General features: G+C 36.6%; 2 protein-coding genes across 4 annotated transcripts in view; one reads left to right on the forward strand and one right to left on the reverse strand.

Annotated features, from left to right (window-relative positions):
- Positions 1-9,548, forward strand: part of LOC145674765 (uncharacterized) — a 35,073-nt gene extending 25,525 nt beyond the window's left edge. For both annotated transcript variants that reach the window (XM_081744955.1, XM_081744954.1), the window contains exon 7: positions 8,955-9,548. In XM_081744955.1, coding sequence (XP_081601081.1) covers positions 8,955-8,987 — 33 coding nt within the window. In that variant the 3' untranslated portion in view covers positions 8,988-9,548. The remainder of the gene's footprint in view (positions 1-8,954) is intronic.
- Positions 9,549-14,868: 5,320 nt separating this feature from the next.
- The window catches only part of Sf3b3 (splicing factor 3b subunit 3), an 83,003-nt gene continuing 81,251 nt past the window's right edge, over positions 14,869-16,620 (reverse strand). For both annotated transcript variants that reach the window (XM_081746351.1, XM_081746350.1), the window contains one exon: positions 14,869-15,224. In XM_081746351.1, the coding sequence (XP_081602477.1) occupies positions 15,084-15,224 (141 nt within the window). In that variant the 3' untranslated portion in view covers positions 14,869-15,083. The remainder of the gene's footprint in view (positions 15,225-16,620) is intronic.

Consider the following 16,620-nt stretch of genomic DNA (forward strand, 5'->3'; position numbering starts at 1 on the left):
ACTGCCAACAATACGTTTTAAGTGATATTTTATTGATTTTACACCTGCTTCCCAGAGTCCACCAAAATGACTAGCTGTAGGAGGATTGAAATGCCATTCAATACCTTGACTATTAACAAATTCTGATAACTTTTCCTTATGTTGTGTATCTAACATAAATTTCAATAATCTTTTTAACTCTACATTGGCACCGACAAAATTGCTACCGCAGTCAGTATATACATGTAATGGTTTCCCTCTACGCGATACAAATCTTCGTAAGGCAGGAAGAAATGTTTCAGTACTAGCATCACTTACAAGCTCAAGATGTATGGCCTTAGTAGTCAAACAGATAAAGAGTACAATATAACATTTGTACGCTCGCTGGCCTCTAAGCTTACTAGATTTAACTAACATGGGCCCAGCATAATCAATTCCGCAATAAGTAAAAACCTTACCAGGAGTAACTCTGGCCAATGGCAAATTACCCATCAATTGCGTAGTCGTGTTCTTTTCAAATCGATGACACCTTACACAAGCTTTTATTATACGCCTTACAACATCTCTGCCTCGTAAAATCCAAAATCTTTGACACAAATTGGCTAACACCAGCTCTGCACCTCCATGCAATGTTTGTAAATGTTCATTCTGTACCAACAACTCAATAAAATGATGTTTACTGGGAAGTAACATTGGAAATTTTTGATCTTCTGAAATTTAAGCATTACGTAGTCTACCTCCTACACGCAGAACTCCCTGCTCATCTAAGAAAGGATTTAAACTCAATAATCTACTTTTATTGCTGAGTTCTTTTTTGTTCTCTAAATTTCTAATTTCTGTTTGAAAACTTAAGGCTTGCACTACTTTTACTAAGGCAATCGAGGTCTGACCTAATTCACTAGTGCTCAAAGTTCCCTTCAACTTACTTGACGCTCTACAATTGTAAATAAACCTTAGACACCAAGCTATTGCTCTTAGCAACCTAGAAAATGATGAAAATCTTTCTATCAATTCCATACATATTGCCGAATGCATAACTACTACCTGTCTTTTCTGTTCATTGATAGCATCTGGATGAAACACCTGTGTTTTGCAGATTGGCAACACTGTTTGTTTCAGAAATTCGGGGCCATGCCACCAAAATTCATTATTTATTAAATGTTTTACTGCAAGCCCTCGGGAAGCAATATCTGCACTGTTTAATTGAGAATTGATGTGAGACCACTTGTTTATAGGAAGAGATTCCTGAATTTCTGCTACTCGATTGGCTACAAAGTCTGCCACCTACTAGGAGGAGATGACAGCCTAACAATACTATTGTAGAGTCTGTAAAAGCCAATACATCATCCACCGGGAACAAACATGACTCCTTTACTACATTAATCAATCTAGTTAACAATAATGCACCACAAAGTTCTAATCTAGGTAAAGTAATTTTCTTGCATGGCGCTACTTTTGTCTTACTTACTATAAGATTGCATTCTACATGACCATCTGAATACAGAGAACGTAAATACACTACTGCCGCGTACGCTTTTTCACTTGCGTCACAAAATACGATCAATATTTTGGGTTTTAATTCTTCATACGAGGCCTAATATGTAGGAGGCCTATATTATAATAATATTGATCAAGGATGGAGAGAATGTCTTGGTGCTCAGGGCATATATAGTAGTTTTAAGGACGGTTCAATATTGATTCAACAATCGCAGGACAATCTATTTAAAATGTATTTATTAATTTTTTTATTTTTTACAATTTTCCTTTGCTTCTTTATATTTGTATATTTGGGTAGCTTATATTGAAAGCATAGTTATTTTTTTTATGTTGTACAAGTATAGGTGTGTATACTGTAATAATTGCTGGCTGATCTTCTAATTCTTCATACTCTTTGCTAGGGGGTCTTCGGGCGGTAGCGCAGACTATTTCTTATGAGGTTAGTCTGGCATTAATTTTGTTATCTTTTGTATTTTTAGCTGAGAGATATGGATTGTTAAATTTTGGTTATTATCAGGAAGAATTATGATTTTTATGAATTACGTTTCCTCTGGCATTAGTTTGATTTGCTTCTTGTTTAGCTGAAACTAACCGAACTCCTTTTGATTTCGCGGAGGGGGAGTCAGAACTTGTTTCTGGATTTAATTTTACTGCATTTGGCTGCATTAAGCAACGTTTGATTTTAATTGACTCAATTAATGGAAGCTCAGAACAATATTGCTCCCACATTACTCTTACATTCGTCGGTAATTCATCATCCCAATCTAGCTTTAATATCCATAATTCTTGCAAAAGAATTTTAGCCCTTACGGTAATGGGAGACAACCATCCCAGAGGATCGTACAATTGAGCTATATTTGACAATAACACCCGTTTTGTTAATCTATCCTTACCCTTAGGCTTAACTACACAAAATGAAAAACAATCAGAACTGGGACACCACTGAATTCCCAGCACCTTTACTGCATCACTTTCAAATGTCAAAGAAACTTTTATTTCATCGCTTTCTCTTGACATTGAATCAAGTACTTCCTTACTATTAGAAGCCCATTTGCTTAGCTCGAAGCCACCTTCTTTTAACAATTCAATTAATTGCTGTTTTAACTCTATGGCTTGTGCAACATTATCAGCTCCAGACAGAACATCATCTACAAAGAAATCTTGTAATACTACATTTGAAGCAAGCGGATATTTATGACCTTCATCTTTCGCCAATTGCTGTAAACATTTTGTAGCTAAATATGGCGCACATGCTGTACCATATGTTACAGTCAACAATCTATACTCTTGTATTTTTTCGTTGGTAGAACTACGCCAGACAATACGTTGGAAATCAACGTCATTGTCGTCAACACGAATTTGTCTATACATTTTTACAATATCTGCACTTAATGCTACTTGGTGACCCCGAAATCTAATAAGTAATGGAATTATATCTCCTTGTAACTTAGGACCTACTAACAATGTATCATTTAATGATATGCCTGTACTGGTCTTAGCGCTAGCATCAAGAACAACTCTGATTTTATTATCCTTAAACACAGCATGATGCGGCAGAAATTTTAGCAGGATCTGGACTCTCAGAATTATCTACAAGTTCCATATGACCTAATTCTAAATATTCAAGCATAAGTTCCGTATATTTCTTTTGTAACATGTCATTTTTCATAAACCTTTTTTCATTCGACAACAAACGATTAACAGCTATTTCCTTTGAAGTGCCTAATTGATCTTTATTCTCTGCAAATGGCAGTTTCACTACATATCTACCTTCTGAATTTCGATAATGTGTGTTATCAAATTGCAATTCGCACGCTTTCTCATCTTCCGTTAAATGGTAACGAGAAGGAACATTTTCAATTTTCAAAATCTCTTCAAACAATGATCTAGATTATTAGATACAAAATGACACCTTACTTTCCTGTCATAATTGCATTCTGAACGTAACTTTCCACACACAACATACCCTAATTTGGTTTCAATTGCGATAGGCTGACCTTCTTTTCCTACTTTTTTGTCACCTCCAATTAATACAGGAAATATATCCGCACCCAACAGAATATCAACTTGTTTACTTACGTGGAAATTAGGATCAGCTAAAAATAAACCTTTTATGTGTGACCATTGGTTTACGTTTGCCAAAGAAATCTTAAGAGGCCCACACACGGTCCATGGTTTGCGCAAACATCATGTTTGCGCAAACACTCGGCCACACACGATACAACTGTTTGCACAAACTTCAGTTCAATTTTGAGTTGAATCGCGTAAGCATGTCCACTGAAGCAGCTTGTTTAGCGATAGTAATTGCTTGTGCTTTGGAAGCGGAAATACCCGCGAAACCAAAAAGAAAGAAGAGGGTGTGGATGAAAGAGTGGTTGATTATGACACATACATTGGCAACATTATTCACAATGTAAATGTACTATTCCAGCAAACTCAAGAATTTTGACTATGCATCCTAGAAGTATGTATAGCAACTAAATTACTTACATGTTAACTTTTCCAGTGAAAATGCTAAACACTTGTCTTCAACACTACTTTCACTATCATATATGTCAGTTAATATTTCGTCTTTGTCTGAATCTGACTCTTGTAAATTTATTTTTATGGGTTCCAAAAACTGTAAACACAAAAAATAATTCTTCGAGCTTGACTTCGTAGCACTTGAAAGAAAAAGAAAAAAAGGAAGACAGAAAATAAAACTTCTGCTGTACTCGGTTTGCTTACGATTCCTAAGCAACTCGATATGCTCGAGTTTGTTTTGGGTTACGATAATTTATTACACCATTCAGACGCCTGATGCTTTTGATTCCCTTATAGAGGAGAAAAGAGGGTGTTAAAAGTCGCAGATAAGGCAGTGGAACGTGAAAGAAAAAAAGGAACAAAACATACTGCGTTCCCTCTGTCGAATAACAAAGGGTCTATCTTGAAGTAAATTTCAAAACAAATTACAAACTTCCCATGCTTTATTCTTACGATGATGGCAAAGATTGCAAAGGTATGTAGCCATGGGGGAAAAGGGGGCTCTGTCTTTCCGAATTATTTCCAGCTCCAAAATGAGGTTCGTCTGGTATATGTTTAATAAACTTATTTAACAGTTAATGCAAATGAAGGACTTTATAATAAAATATGAATTTTTTAAAAAAAATCAATCATCATCAATACGGTTTCTATACCTAATTGAATCAACTAAAATTAATCATATGCTTTATATTCTCATTTCCCTAACTGGGTGCACTGTGAACTCACTACTATATTATTGCAAAATAATATCGGAGTTAATATTTTTTCGTTTTTTTCCTCTTTAGTATTTTAACCTACATAAACACAAAGTCAGATAAACAGACTCCTATAAACAGCATTTATTTTCTTATTAATAGCTTATTGATTCATCTTTTACACTCCGGTTTTTAACTTCAGTATTGTCACGATCCGTCTTTTGATAAGGAAGCATTGTGAAAATATAATATGCGCATAGTATGTATGTATGTATGGTAAGTTAAAATCCTTTCATGTTGTGAAAGAGGTAATTTGTTCTGCTTTTAATATGTGAAAAGCTTGCCTCCCCCTGAAAGTAATCTTCTCCTAGAACAACTTGCTGGCTACACCGCTGATTATCCTGTAATAAAAGTTGTGAGTTCTATTTGAAAATCGAAACAAAATCCACTGGAAATTAGACGCGGGACTTAACGCTCGTTTTACTAATTGTTTTATATGGAAACCTTTCAAAGCGTCTATCATGACAACCAGTTGACATAGAAAGATGTAGTTTTCACGTATTTGTTCGTAATTCTTTTCTCTACTTGGTAAAGTGAGCAGTTAATGTGCTAGTACAATATTTCTAAGTAGCGCCTGTGATATTGTCAAGATTCGCAGTAGCGCGAGAAGAGAGCGTACATAACTGCTTGTCGCGAACTGTCAACACCGCTCAATGCCAATTGGACGCCGTGTGAAGCCAACACAAGGCCATGTCGTTTCTCATCTGAAATCTGCAGTAACTTCTCATATGCCACATTTTTCAAATTCCTGTTTTTATAATCTTCACTCTTTACCTTCCACAGTTCAGGTAAATTTCGATAAAGGTCAATAAATTCTCGCCAGAATTCTTGATTCCTATTCATTGACGCCATAGCGCAAGAAATAAGCGTCTGTACACTAGGCTTCCTACTCGGAAATAAAGCTCGTGTTTGCACAAACATGCCCATACACGGTCCACGTGTTTGCGCAAACATCATGTTCGTGTAAACAATTTTCGAACGAGTTCGATGTGGAAAATGTTTGCACAAACAGTTCATACATCACCACACACGGTCAAACTGTTTGCACAAACAGCCTTGTTTGCGCAAACCATGGACCGTGAGTGGGCCTCTTTAGGCAAATCCCCACTGATCTTTCGTATTACAATAGCACTAGTACTAAACACATCAGCTGATTCATTTGCTCGAGACTGAATCTCAAGATTAACAACTGAATGAGCTCGTGAGACACGTGTGTTAGTTATGCCAGAAATATCAACACTGCATTTTTCTTTTCGTAATCCTAACTGTTGACAACAATTTTCAGTTATGAAGCTACATTCACTGGCTGAATCTATTAAAGCACGATACGTTTGAAAGCCACCATTTTTATTTTTTACTTTTACCAACGCAGTTGAAAGCAACACTTGTGTGGGATGATTTTTATGCATGTAATGGGATCTCACTTCATTTGTGCTTTGTCCCTGCGCTCCTTCCTTCTTCTCGAAGTGCAATAACTCATTATGTTTATTATGGCACACTGCACTTTGACCTGCTATCACAGACCCCTATCTTGTGCTGATCACTGAAGCAAACAAAACACAGACCTTTTTTCTTAACAAAACTATGGCGCTCTGTTGGATCTAACTTTACAAATTTATCACACTGCCAACGCATGTTTATCACCACAGAAAAAACACTTAAACACAGATTCAGTATGAAACGAACTGGTGGATTTCTTGTGATAAAACTGCTGTTTTCCTGTTGTACTGCCTTTCACTTTGAGAGAGGGGATAGACGAAGCTGCTTCTTGCGCTAATAATGCTCTGGATCTTTTCTCGAGATGATTTGAGAGTTCAGTGAAGATTGCCATCTCCTGTCCTTCCAATGACAATTCCCACGATTCTCTTGTCTTGGGATCCAGCTTGTCCACCACAATATAGACTAATATTGCATCCCAAGCTTCAACTGGAATTTTTAAAACCTTTAAAGCACGCACACATTCATTTGTTGTATCGAGTAACTTCCGTAACTGCACACTGGATTCTTTATCTACCCTTTTTTGATTCAGCAGCCGTCCAATTGCGTCATTTACAAGCATACGTTTGTTGTCATAACGTTGAACTAAAACATCCCAAGCATTGGTATAGTTGTCATCTGAAATGCTAATTCCTTGAATTAATATGCTAGCCTCACCACCTATAGATGATTTTAAATACTGTAGTTTTTGCGCGTTACTTAAATTAGTGTTTTTGTGCACTGCTGCTATGAATAAATCTCTAAATGTTGTCCATTCTCTTAATACACCATTGAATTTGGGCAAGTCCAACTTCGGTAACCGCACTTCAGAATGGGGGAGTGAACTACCTGAATTATTCTGAGAATGCTGTTGCGAACTAGCCTTTCGCTCTAGTAACGTTTCACTAATTTGGTCCAAAGTCTCTTCCATTTCACTGATCTCATTTTCCAAAGCTGCAAGTTCTTCTTCTTTAGCTATAACTGCAAATTCTACGAACAATTCTTTACATTCAGCAGTAAGTTCTTTTGCTTTGTCAATATAGCACTGAATGGCTACTTGGCTTAATGACGTATCACCAACCTTATTCTTTAACCTTGTAATTCCGCGTTTTATTACTGTTTTCGTCGCACGTAACTTCTCCATGGTGACATTTAATTTTACAAAAACACCAACGTATTTATGTTCACCGCTACAAAAATCAAACTACACCACAGTCACTAAAACAATCAAAGTTATTAGAAATAATCACTCTCCCGCCATTCCGCAAACAAAGGCTGGACGAGTTCATTCTTCACTACACCACATCTACACACGATCCGGCCCGATATGGACCATGTTTTGGTTTGGTTCTAAATGACAGAAGTCATTATATAAAACATGTGGACTGTATTCAAATAATGTTACACATTAGCTTCAATTTTTACACAAACATTGGTTCAGTGCCACCACAAGTCCGCTTTCATGGCCTTACACACCGCAATCGACACACACACTCTCTCTCCTTTCTTTTCAGTGTTACCAGATCTTATGTTCTAATGATAGCTAACTTAAACAAAAATTACTAAAACATATAAAACTCAACAAGGACAGATAAGTCAGTAGGGCTACAACACGTTTGGTATTGATAGCGTTTAGTAGTGTTTCTAAGTATAACTTATTTGTTAGAAGAGTGGCATCACTAAAATTTAATTTCATTTTTAATTGTTAGGAAGAATATGGTCAAGATATCTTTAACTATTTTCCGGTAACAACGAAGAAGTTGCAAATAGATGTAAAATTGAGTAGTGCCCTAACAAAGATTTTGTCTCCTTCGTTTCTTTCGGGGTAGCTCTGAAGATCATTGCAAATGGAAAAACTGATCAGAGAAGCTATTATTCCCTTCTAAACAGTGGCGTACGCAAAAGGAAGCTTCTGGAGTGTTAACATCATCTTGAACAAGATATAAAAAAAATAAAAAAACATTTACCATAGTTCGCCCCCCTGAAATTCTGTGTACGCTACTGCTCCTAGAGATCACATCTTGAATTAATAAATAATAATAATAAAAACGGTGCTTTGGAAGTTGGAAACAACATGCGTCCCATACTTAGCAATATATACATATTTACAGTAAGCCCATCCATCTTGGCTCTGGAATTATTACTTAAATAACTAATATTTTTCTGACCAGAGTACATACTTCTTTATTAATATTAAAATAAGTCGTAACAGTTTCTATAGCGTAACGTTATTTTCATCAGACGTTAATCGGCATACATATCTATATAATGTCAATTAACGTCTGGAAAAATAACATATATACAGACTTTATAGAAATTTGACAGGGAAGAACATTCTAAAAATACAGTTTGTTTTATTAAACATACAGAGTTGAAATCATATTTTGGAAAGGACCTTTACATACTGCTTACAAATGAATTATTGTATAATCTTACATAGTAACACAATAATGTGCAATAAATACAGAAACATTATTTTGGGAAGGACTTTTAGTTAATGTATGTTATTACTGGATCTGTGGGCTCGAACCTATTTGATCTCATTACTGCTGTCAACGTTACAGTATGAATTTCACAATAACATACTGTACATAAGTATTCAATATTTATTTAGGAAAGGAATTATTAGTCTTCATAATTACTAATTGTTTGCTTATAATAATAGCTATTATCTAACTTCTTTTTCGATCTTTTAATATTTTTCCAAATGCATTCTTTTGGTAGAGGCAGCTATGCTTTCAGGGACCTGAACAATAAGTTAAGATATGATTCTGCAGGAGATGCTGATCTTCCACCAATCAAGATTCCATGTTTAGAAGGAGGTCTCTTCGCACCATTAGCATAAAGTGGAATAAAATAAGACTTTTTTGCTTAAATACTAAGTGTCATTTACCACATTTACAAGTGAAACTTACGGTTGAAAGATAGAAAAAAAATTGACTGTAGAAAAATAATACTAAATCCAAATTACTTGTTGATTACTATTGTTTCATTCATATCTTCGTTTTCCAGTTCCCATTGAAAATGGACAATTATTGTGATGTAATAAAATATATTTTAATATATTTGCTAAGCAACAATCAACTCCACAATTGAATGTCTTGCAATATATTCATTTAGTGTTGAAAAGACACAGTATAGGCTAACAAGAAAGCTTTTATATTCTTAAAAGCAGCGCAAGTTGTTCTTGGTGATTTCTGAGATAATATTTTGTAAGCTTTTGGACACACTTTTTATTATTCTTTGCCTAAAACTGATTTTGTATCAACTGAATAGTAGTAAATATTAAATAATTAAAACATAATTATATATTATCTATGTTGACTCTTTCCTTTCACAGAACATTAGCATTATAAGTAGTTCATTATACAGAATTACCACAAAATATCTCCCTGATTTCGTTAGCCACCTTGTATTAAATGTATGAGGCATAGAGTATTGAAACATACAGCATAAAAGGAAAAAAAGTCACCTAGTTTTAGCTACATATGCTCGTTATGCTCTCCTCTAATCACACAGCACACACTCTCGAGATAGTCCGAACGTTATCTACCCACGTCAGAGCATATCCTGATCAATCTTACCCACAGCCGCTCTGATCGGATTTTTCAAATCAAGATCAGCTGGTGAGGTGATTTCCGCAGCACTTTCCACGCTGTCCGATATGGTATACCAAGCTCTCTGCCTGCCTTTATAGTCGATTTGTCTTGTCTTCTTCACCAATAATGGTGTTTTAATAGGTGCATCAGCTATATAAGCCAAGTATGCTAAAAATGTGCGTATTTTGAATTACTTATTCATAAATTGTATTAAAATTGTAAAGAAATTTACAAATGGCGAATGCGGTCATTTGCATTTGTTGGTCGACTTTTCAGTCGAATTGCCTGTTATATGTATAGTTAAGAAAATGTATTAGAATAAAAACTGTCATTGTGGAAATTCAAGATCATAAAAACAATTTCTCGAACTCAGTGTTAGAAATGTATAGTCACAATAGGGTGTAATAATAGTCTAAATAATGTATAACTGCAGTCTAGATCGTGAAGGAGCTCCAACGGGGAAGAGAGCCAGCCACCCAGTTGGTCAGGGTATGAAAATTGGTAAAAGTGAAAAATAAATTAAATAAAGGCGCGTATAGTAGTTGTATATGGATGTAGGGTTTCATGAGTATTTGTAGAAATGTGCAAAACAAGTGTACGATGAAAAATGTTCACTTTAACCACTTGCTCTTCTGTACCTCACTTTCAGAAATGTTAACACTATCACATGCACCGCGCAACTCCTATAGTCGATTTGCTGGAAAATTTGCATATGAATTTCTTACGCGCGCCTAGCAGTCACACTGTTGTACCAAGAGCTCTCAGGATATTTGAAACGAAACTTAGTTTTTTTTTTTTTTTTTTTTCATGCTGTATGTTTCAATGCTCTACGGCTCATACTTTTAGCACAAGATGGTGCGAACAAAATCAGAGATTACTTGTAGTATTTGTACTTACTCTATTTAGAACACAAACATATTGAAAGCATTAATAAAAATCTTGAGTTCTGAAGCCTAAAATGACTCATTGATGGAGTGCCGAGTTGAGAAAGAGAGAGAAAATATATATATATACAGTCTGTAACAAAATAGCTGCACCACCTAAGAAATTTACAGAAACATCGAAATATGTTTTAATATCAAAATAAGTACCCTACAATGTCGAATCGAGTCCCAAATTGTTGCTTGGTGCTACTTGGATGTTTTTTGTACTTTTTCACCGCTGTTTTTAATTCTGCTTTCCTCTAACAGATGGCTCTGATATATCTTTGTGGAAATGGCTGATGCCTATTAATTAGATATAGTCGTTTACAGGTGGAAATGGTGTGGAAAATTGATGTTCCTGACTTATTCAGTTGTTAAATAGTTTTCCAAGAATTATATTGTGCATTATTGTAGCAAATTTGTGCAGTAACCGTGACCTGTATATATCATGATAAAATAATAAGCGATAGGTTACATGCAAACAAGGGATGATACTTGCTCTGAAATCGGCGGGCTTTTCGCAGCAGTAGATAGCTGCAAAAGTTTGTGTGGATAACACAACAGTAGGAATAATTCTTAGGAAGGAAAGTAACCTTACTACATCATCTTTCAGGAGAAATTGTGGGAGAAAACCAGAAATAAATCCACGTCTTGTGTGGAAAATAAAGGCAATAACATTAAACGATCGATCTTCTATTACAAGAAAAATTGCTCGAACTGTTTCTGAGGTGTTGGTGTCACTGTGTCCCACATGACTATTGTCAGGGAACTGAAGAAAGGAATTTCGAAGATAGCCTTGTCTTCGGAAAAAGTTTAGTGACATGTATAGTACTTGGGGTATTGACCAATGGAATCACGTAATATTTTCTGACGGAAAGAAATTGATGCTACCTGGGAATGATAGCGGTACAGGCTCTGGATGAGGAAGAGTGAGGAACTGAAGAGTGACTGCGAATTGCGTTTTGGCAATACAGAAGTTCAATGCAAATTTTATGGTGTCGGCTTGTTTCACCTCGACAGATGTGAGCAGACTGTAAATTTGAAGTGAAACCGCTTCTGCCGAACAATGCACCACAATACTACCGAAAAGTTTATTGCCAGCTGCTAGAGATTACCTTTCATGTGAAAATTTAGACTACATCTTCCAAGGCGATAAAGCTCCCTGTCAGAGCATGCGTAGTTAATATGTGCTGTTCTGAGATGGGCATTAATCGGTTGTGGTGGCTACCGAGCTCCCCTGATATGAACCCTGTTCAGAATTTGTGGCACCTAATGTCCCGTTGGCTTCAGGGAGAACCTTTAAGACCAGGCCAGATCTTATTTAAGCCATTGTTACCGTATGGTACCAAAAAATAGCGGTTGATGTATGCCAAGCATTAGTGTACACAGCGTGTCACAGAGTTGGCAGCACTGTACGTGGCTAAGGGATGTGATATGATGTTCTGAGAGACATTTATAGGAAAATAAGGTTTCTGTTTACCTTAATATTCATTAAGATATATTAAGTTTTGCTCATAATAAACATTATTGAAAAATATGACATTACAATATGTTAATAGTATTACTTTATTCAAAAGTAACATATCGAGACCACTTGGCATCATATAGACAGATTATGGCATTATGTGAACAATTAGTTTGTAAGTTAACATACATACCAACCAAGGACTCGGATAGATGTAATGTATAATATGAACAGTATTATTTGCTGTTAATAATCAAAAACTCAATATTTCTTGCGTTGGTTTAAGTGGTGCAGTTATTTTGTTACAAACTAACTCTCTCTCTCTCTCTCTCTCTCTCTCTCTCTCTATATATATATATATATATATATATATATATATATATATATATATATATATATATATATATATATATATATATATATATATATATACACTAGAAGTGGTCCGGTCAATATAATGCTACACCATGACCGATTTTTTTTTTTCCTTTCTGAAAAAAAAAAGGGAAAGGCTAATCTGTGACCAGCCTTTTCTGACAGAAACAAAAACAAATTCAGATCAAAGAAATTTAGACAAAATAAAACTTCCGATGTGAAGAAAACGTTATTAGAACTAACTGCACAGAAAACTCAAATCAGCTGCAAAGGTGACTTCCAACGTCTTGCTTCAGACATAACAGAGCTGAGGTAGTATAATCGTTAAGGTGTCTTACTAAGTGGCGCGGGTTTAATTCCTGGTGGGGTTGGTAACTTTTCTCTCGTTTTGTTGTGGTTCATACGTTCAATCAACCTATCCGTCATCCTCTTGAAGTGTCGAAGTCGTGGAGCTTTACTTCTACCTAGCCCTTGACCATTAATGTCCTGAATAACAAAACATTTTTAACACTATAATTCAACTTAATTAATTAATACTATAATTCAACTTAACCTAGCATGGGACGCAATAGATGGAGTGTCGGTTAGAATAGAATGAAAGCTGTGACGCGACGATCGTGTGTGGTAAAGGAGTACAGGTGACCAGACGCAAAGTGTTTCAAAGGAACTCGGGGCGCGACTTTTAAACGACACAAACACTGTCCCTTAGCATACAGAGGTAAGCCCACGTTTCTGGAAACAATTTTGGAATACCCATCCTAGGGCGTGTTTCCGTCAGCGGCTGTGTTCTACATGCCTACCCTGGCTGTACGCAATAGTTAACAGCGGAGTTTCCATTGGAGGAGGCGTCTATCGAGAGACATACGATCTAGTTTTAACCACATATCCTTGCAGAAGTTCCATAACTCTTGCAACCAGCATGAAACCCCGAGGAAAACTTGCACGCGAAATGAGAACCCAATTTGCCTGGTCCTTGACATCCTTTGAATGATATACCTAGGTAGTACATGGTTCGGATCCGCGTAGAAGTTGGAAGTAGATCCAGGTGTTACATAAGATTACCATATACTTCCCTTGTCAACCGCTAAATACCGTTCATAAAGTGGCTGCAATGTACCCTGCATTCACAGGTGTGTTTGGCTGCTAGTGTGTAAACACGTGGCTTAAAATTCACTTTAAGCCGCAGGGTGATTATCCTCTGCCCGGTTGTTTTTGAGCTCCACACTGTCCTAACCATGTCCACTTTGTCGTCGGATTCTTCTGTGACCATCTTGATACACTTGTCAAACCACATCCATTGTCCGTTTGGGACGGTGTTTTTTTTGCGCATATACCTCTTCTTGGGGTGCATGTTTGTTGCGTTTGATTACAGCAGCAACCCCCTTCTTAGATACGGCGAAACCCTTCGCCAAACACTATTTCACTGTAGATGTAGCCTATGTCGGAAAGTGCTAAGACGTACCACTCGCACAATGCGATAATTTTTGGAGGCTTTTACGCTCGACACACTTCACTGTCTGCAAGCGTCTTCTTCACACAAACGTGTCTTCTCAGTGCTGTTTCGCTTTCTCATCGTGCGTTTACAGCACCCATAACGGTTGCTCCATTTTGTTTCCATAAATGTGGACTTGTGTACTCACGCTGTCTTATTAAAATTCCAAAATGAAATTTCGTGACCTCTTCTTTACCAAATCATAAAATTTTCTAACATTTTTAAGAGTGAATTTGGGTGCGAATTAGGTCGAATTTTCATCCATACGATACAAACGTATTTTGCTTGCGATTTCGTAGCGTCTAAAGCCGACCATAGACATTTTTGGTGGTGAATTTTGACGTTTTATAGAACAAAATTTTTCAATCTGTACTTACATTTGCACAGTTGAAAAAATCGTGACCCAAAAGCTAAATTTCGTGACTTTCATGACCGTTTTCTGATTTCGTGACTTTTGTGACCGATAGACACCCTGGTACTTCTGTAGTACAGATCTGTTCAAGGAAACTTTAACACCACTCCTCTTGACTTCAATTAAGAATTGCAAGAGAAAATAATATTAAAATTTATATTTTTTACTTTTGACTATGATAATAGAAGTCAGGGACAGTAAAGATTTTTGAACAAGCCTGTACATTAATGACACCTTAATTCCACTTTTAACCTCAAAATTTTCTTAATTACGGTCTTTCTGACAAATGACTACTACAGTTGAAATATAAAATTCATTAATAATAATACAAGAGCTTTCACTTTTTTTAAAAGGAACTAAATACTAAAACACTAAGATTTTAATCGATTTTATTACAAATTAGAGAGTATTTACACATCTGAAACAACTACATGATCCATCACAGATGAAAAGTCGATCTTTGTACTAATAAATGAAAGTTCAATAACACATCTCTTGTGCTTCTGATGAATAAAATGAATTAATAATATACATACAAATGTACAATACACACGTCTGCACATACACAAATGAACATGAGAGAATCCTTAAAATGCGTAACGAGTACGAATATCTTCCAATTTTTTGGATACTTCACTTGAAGTTCTGTCTAAGTCCTCTGCAATACTCTTCTGTTTGCTCGGATCAATGGAGTTAAATTGTTCACACAAATCTCCATCTAGTACATTCTAGAAAGAAATCAATAACCACAATTAAAACCTCTAGTAAAATTAAGGTGGAGTATTAACACTTCACATTTAGGCAGATAACATTCCATAATAATCATATAATATACTAGCCTGACATAAGTAAGGGGCCTGTAAATTAAGTCTGTGGTCATTATTACGTACCAACGTGGAGGCAGCACTTGAAGCTTCAATCCCACACAGAATGGTATCTACTAAATCTCGTAGGCGATACCATTTGTTACGGAGTGTCAAGTAACTACTGTCTGTCTGTTCGTAATTTGTTTCAAATTCCGAACATTTTCTACAAATTCAAATCTAGAGACTGTGTCACGGTAGTCTAAAACTCATTTTGCCTCTTCTAGCGGTAGTCAACTTTAGCTTATAAATTCCGTGATGTCCAGCACAGTTTGTTTCAAAGAGAAAGTAACCATTTATTTTCTAATCAAAATGTACGCGGGAGGTTCAATAATTATTGTCCCCGGTATATTTAAAATACTTGAGCTGGGATGGCTAATGGCGGATATTGTAGCCTAATGTCTTAGATGCCTATATGCTAAATTTCATAACCATAGCTACTATATTAATCTTTTTGTCGTTTCAGATGTGAGAAGTGGCACCTAGCTTTAAAAATTGAGAAAACCGAACAATGAGCTGTCATCAAGTACCTCCAGAGAAAGGGGTTAAGCCCAAAGGAGATTCATGAGGACATGATCAGTGTGTTGGGTGATGGGGCTCCTTCCTACCAGGTGATAAAGAACTGGTGCCGCGACTTCCGTTGCGGCAGGGAAAGCTGTTAACAGGCCCCTGGTACTGGTTCTTCAACAACAGCATGCACCCCAGAAAACATTGATGCTGTGCATGATACGATTATAGCAGACAGACGAATCACGGTGCAACAGTTAGCAGTAGGCTCAGTGGAAACCATTATGCATGAACACTTCTGTTTCAGAAAGGTGTCAGCGCGATGGGTACCCAAAATGTCATCTCGTTAAAAACAGAAAGAGTTCGAAGTTCAAGGGCTGGTTTGGAGGTTATGGGGGCAGACCTGAAACAGTTCTATGACAGTGGATGAGACGTGGCTCCACCACTATGATCCCGAGTCCGAACGACAGAGCGAGTGGCGGCACAGCAGTTCGCCTCCCCCACGCAAGTTCAAGGTGCAAGCATCCGCACGCAAGGTTATGGCCACAATTTTTTGGGATGCGAAGGGTGTGCTCCTTATTGACTACCTGGAGGTTGGACACATTATCACGGGGGCCTATTATGCAGCCCTAATCCCTAAGTTACGCGAAGCAATCAAGGAAAAACTGCGCGAGATGTTGCAGCGAACAGTGCTGTTCCACCAAGATAATGCTCCGGCCCACAAAAACCATCTTACTGGTGCCACAATCCATCC

The sequence above is a fragment of the Thermobia domestica genome, chromosome 18 (genome assembly GCF_964235325.1).
Source record: "Thermobia domestica chromosome 18, izTheDome1.hap1.1, whole genome shotgun sequence".
Lineage (NCBI taxonomy): Eukaryota > Metazoa > Arthropoda > Insecta > Zygentoma > Lepismatidae > Thermobia > Thermobia domestica.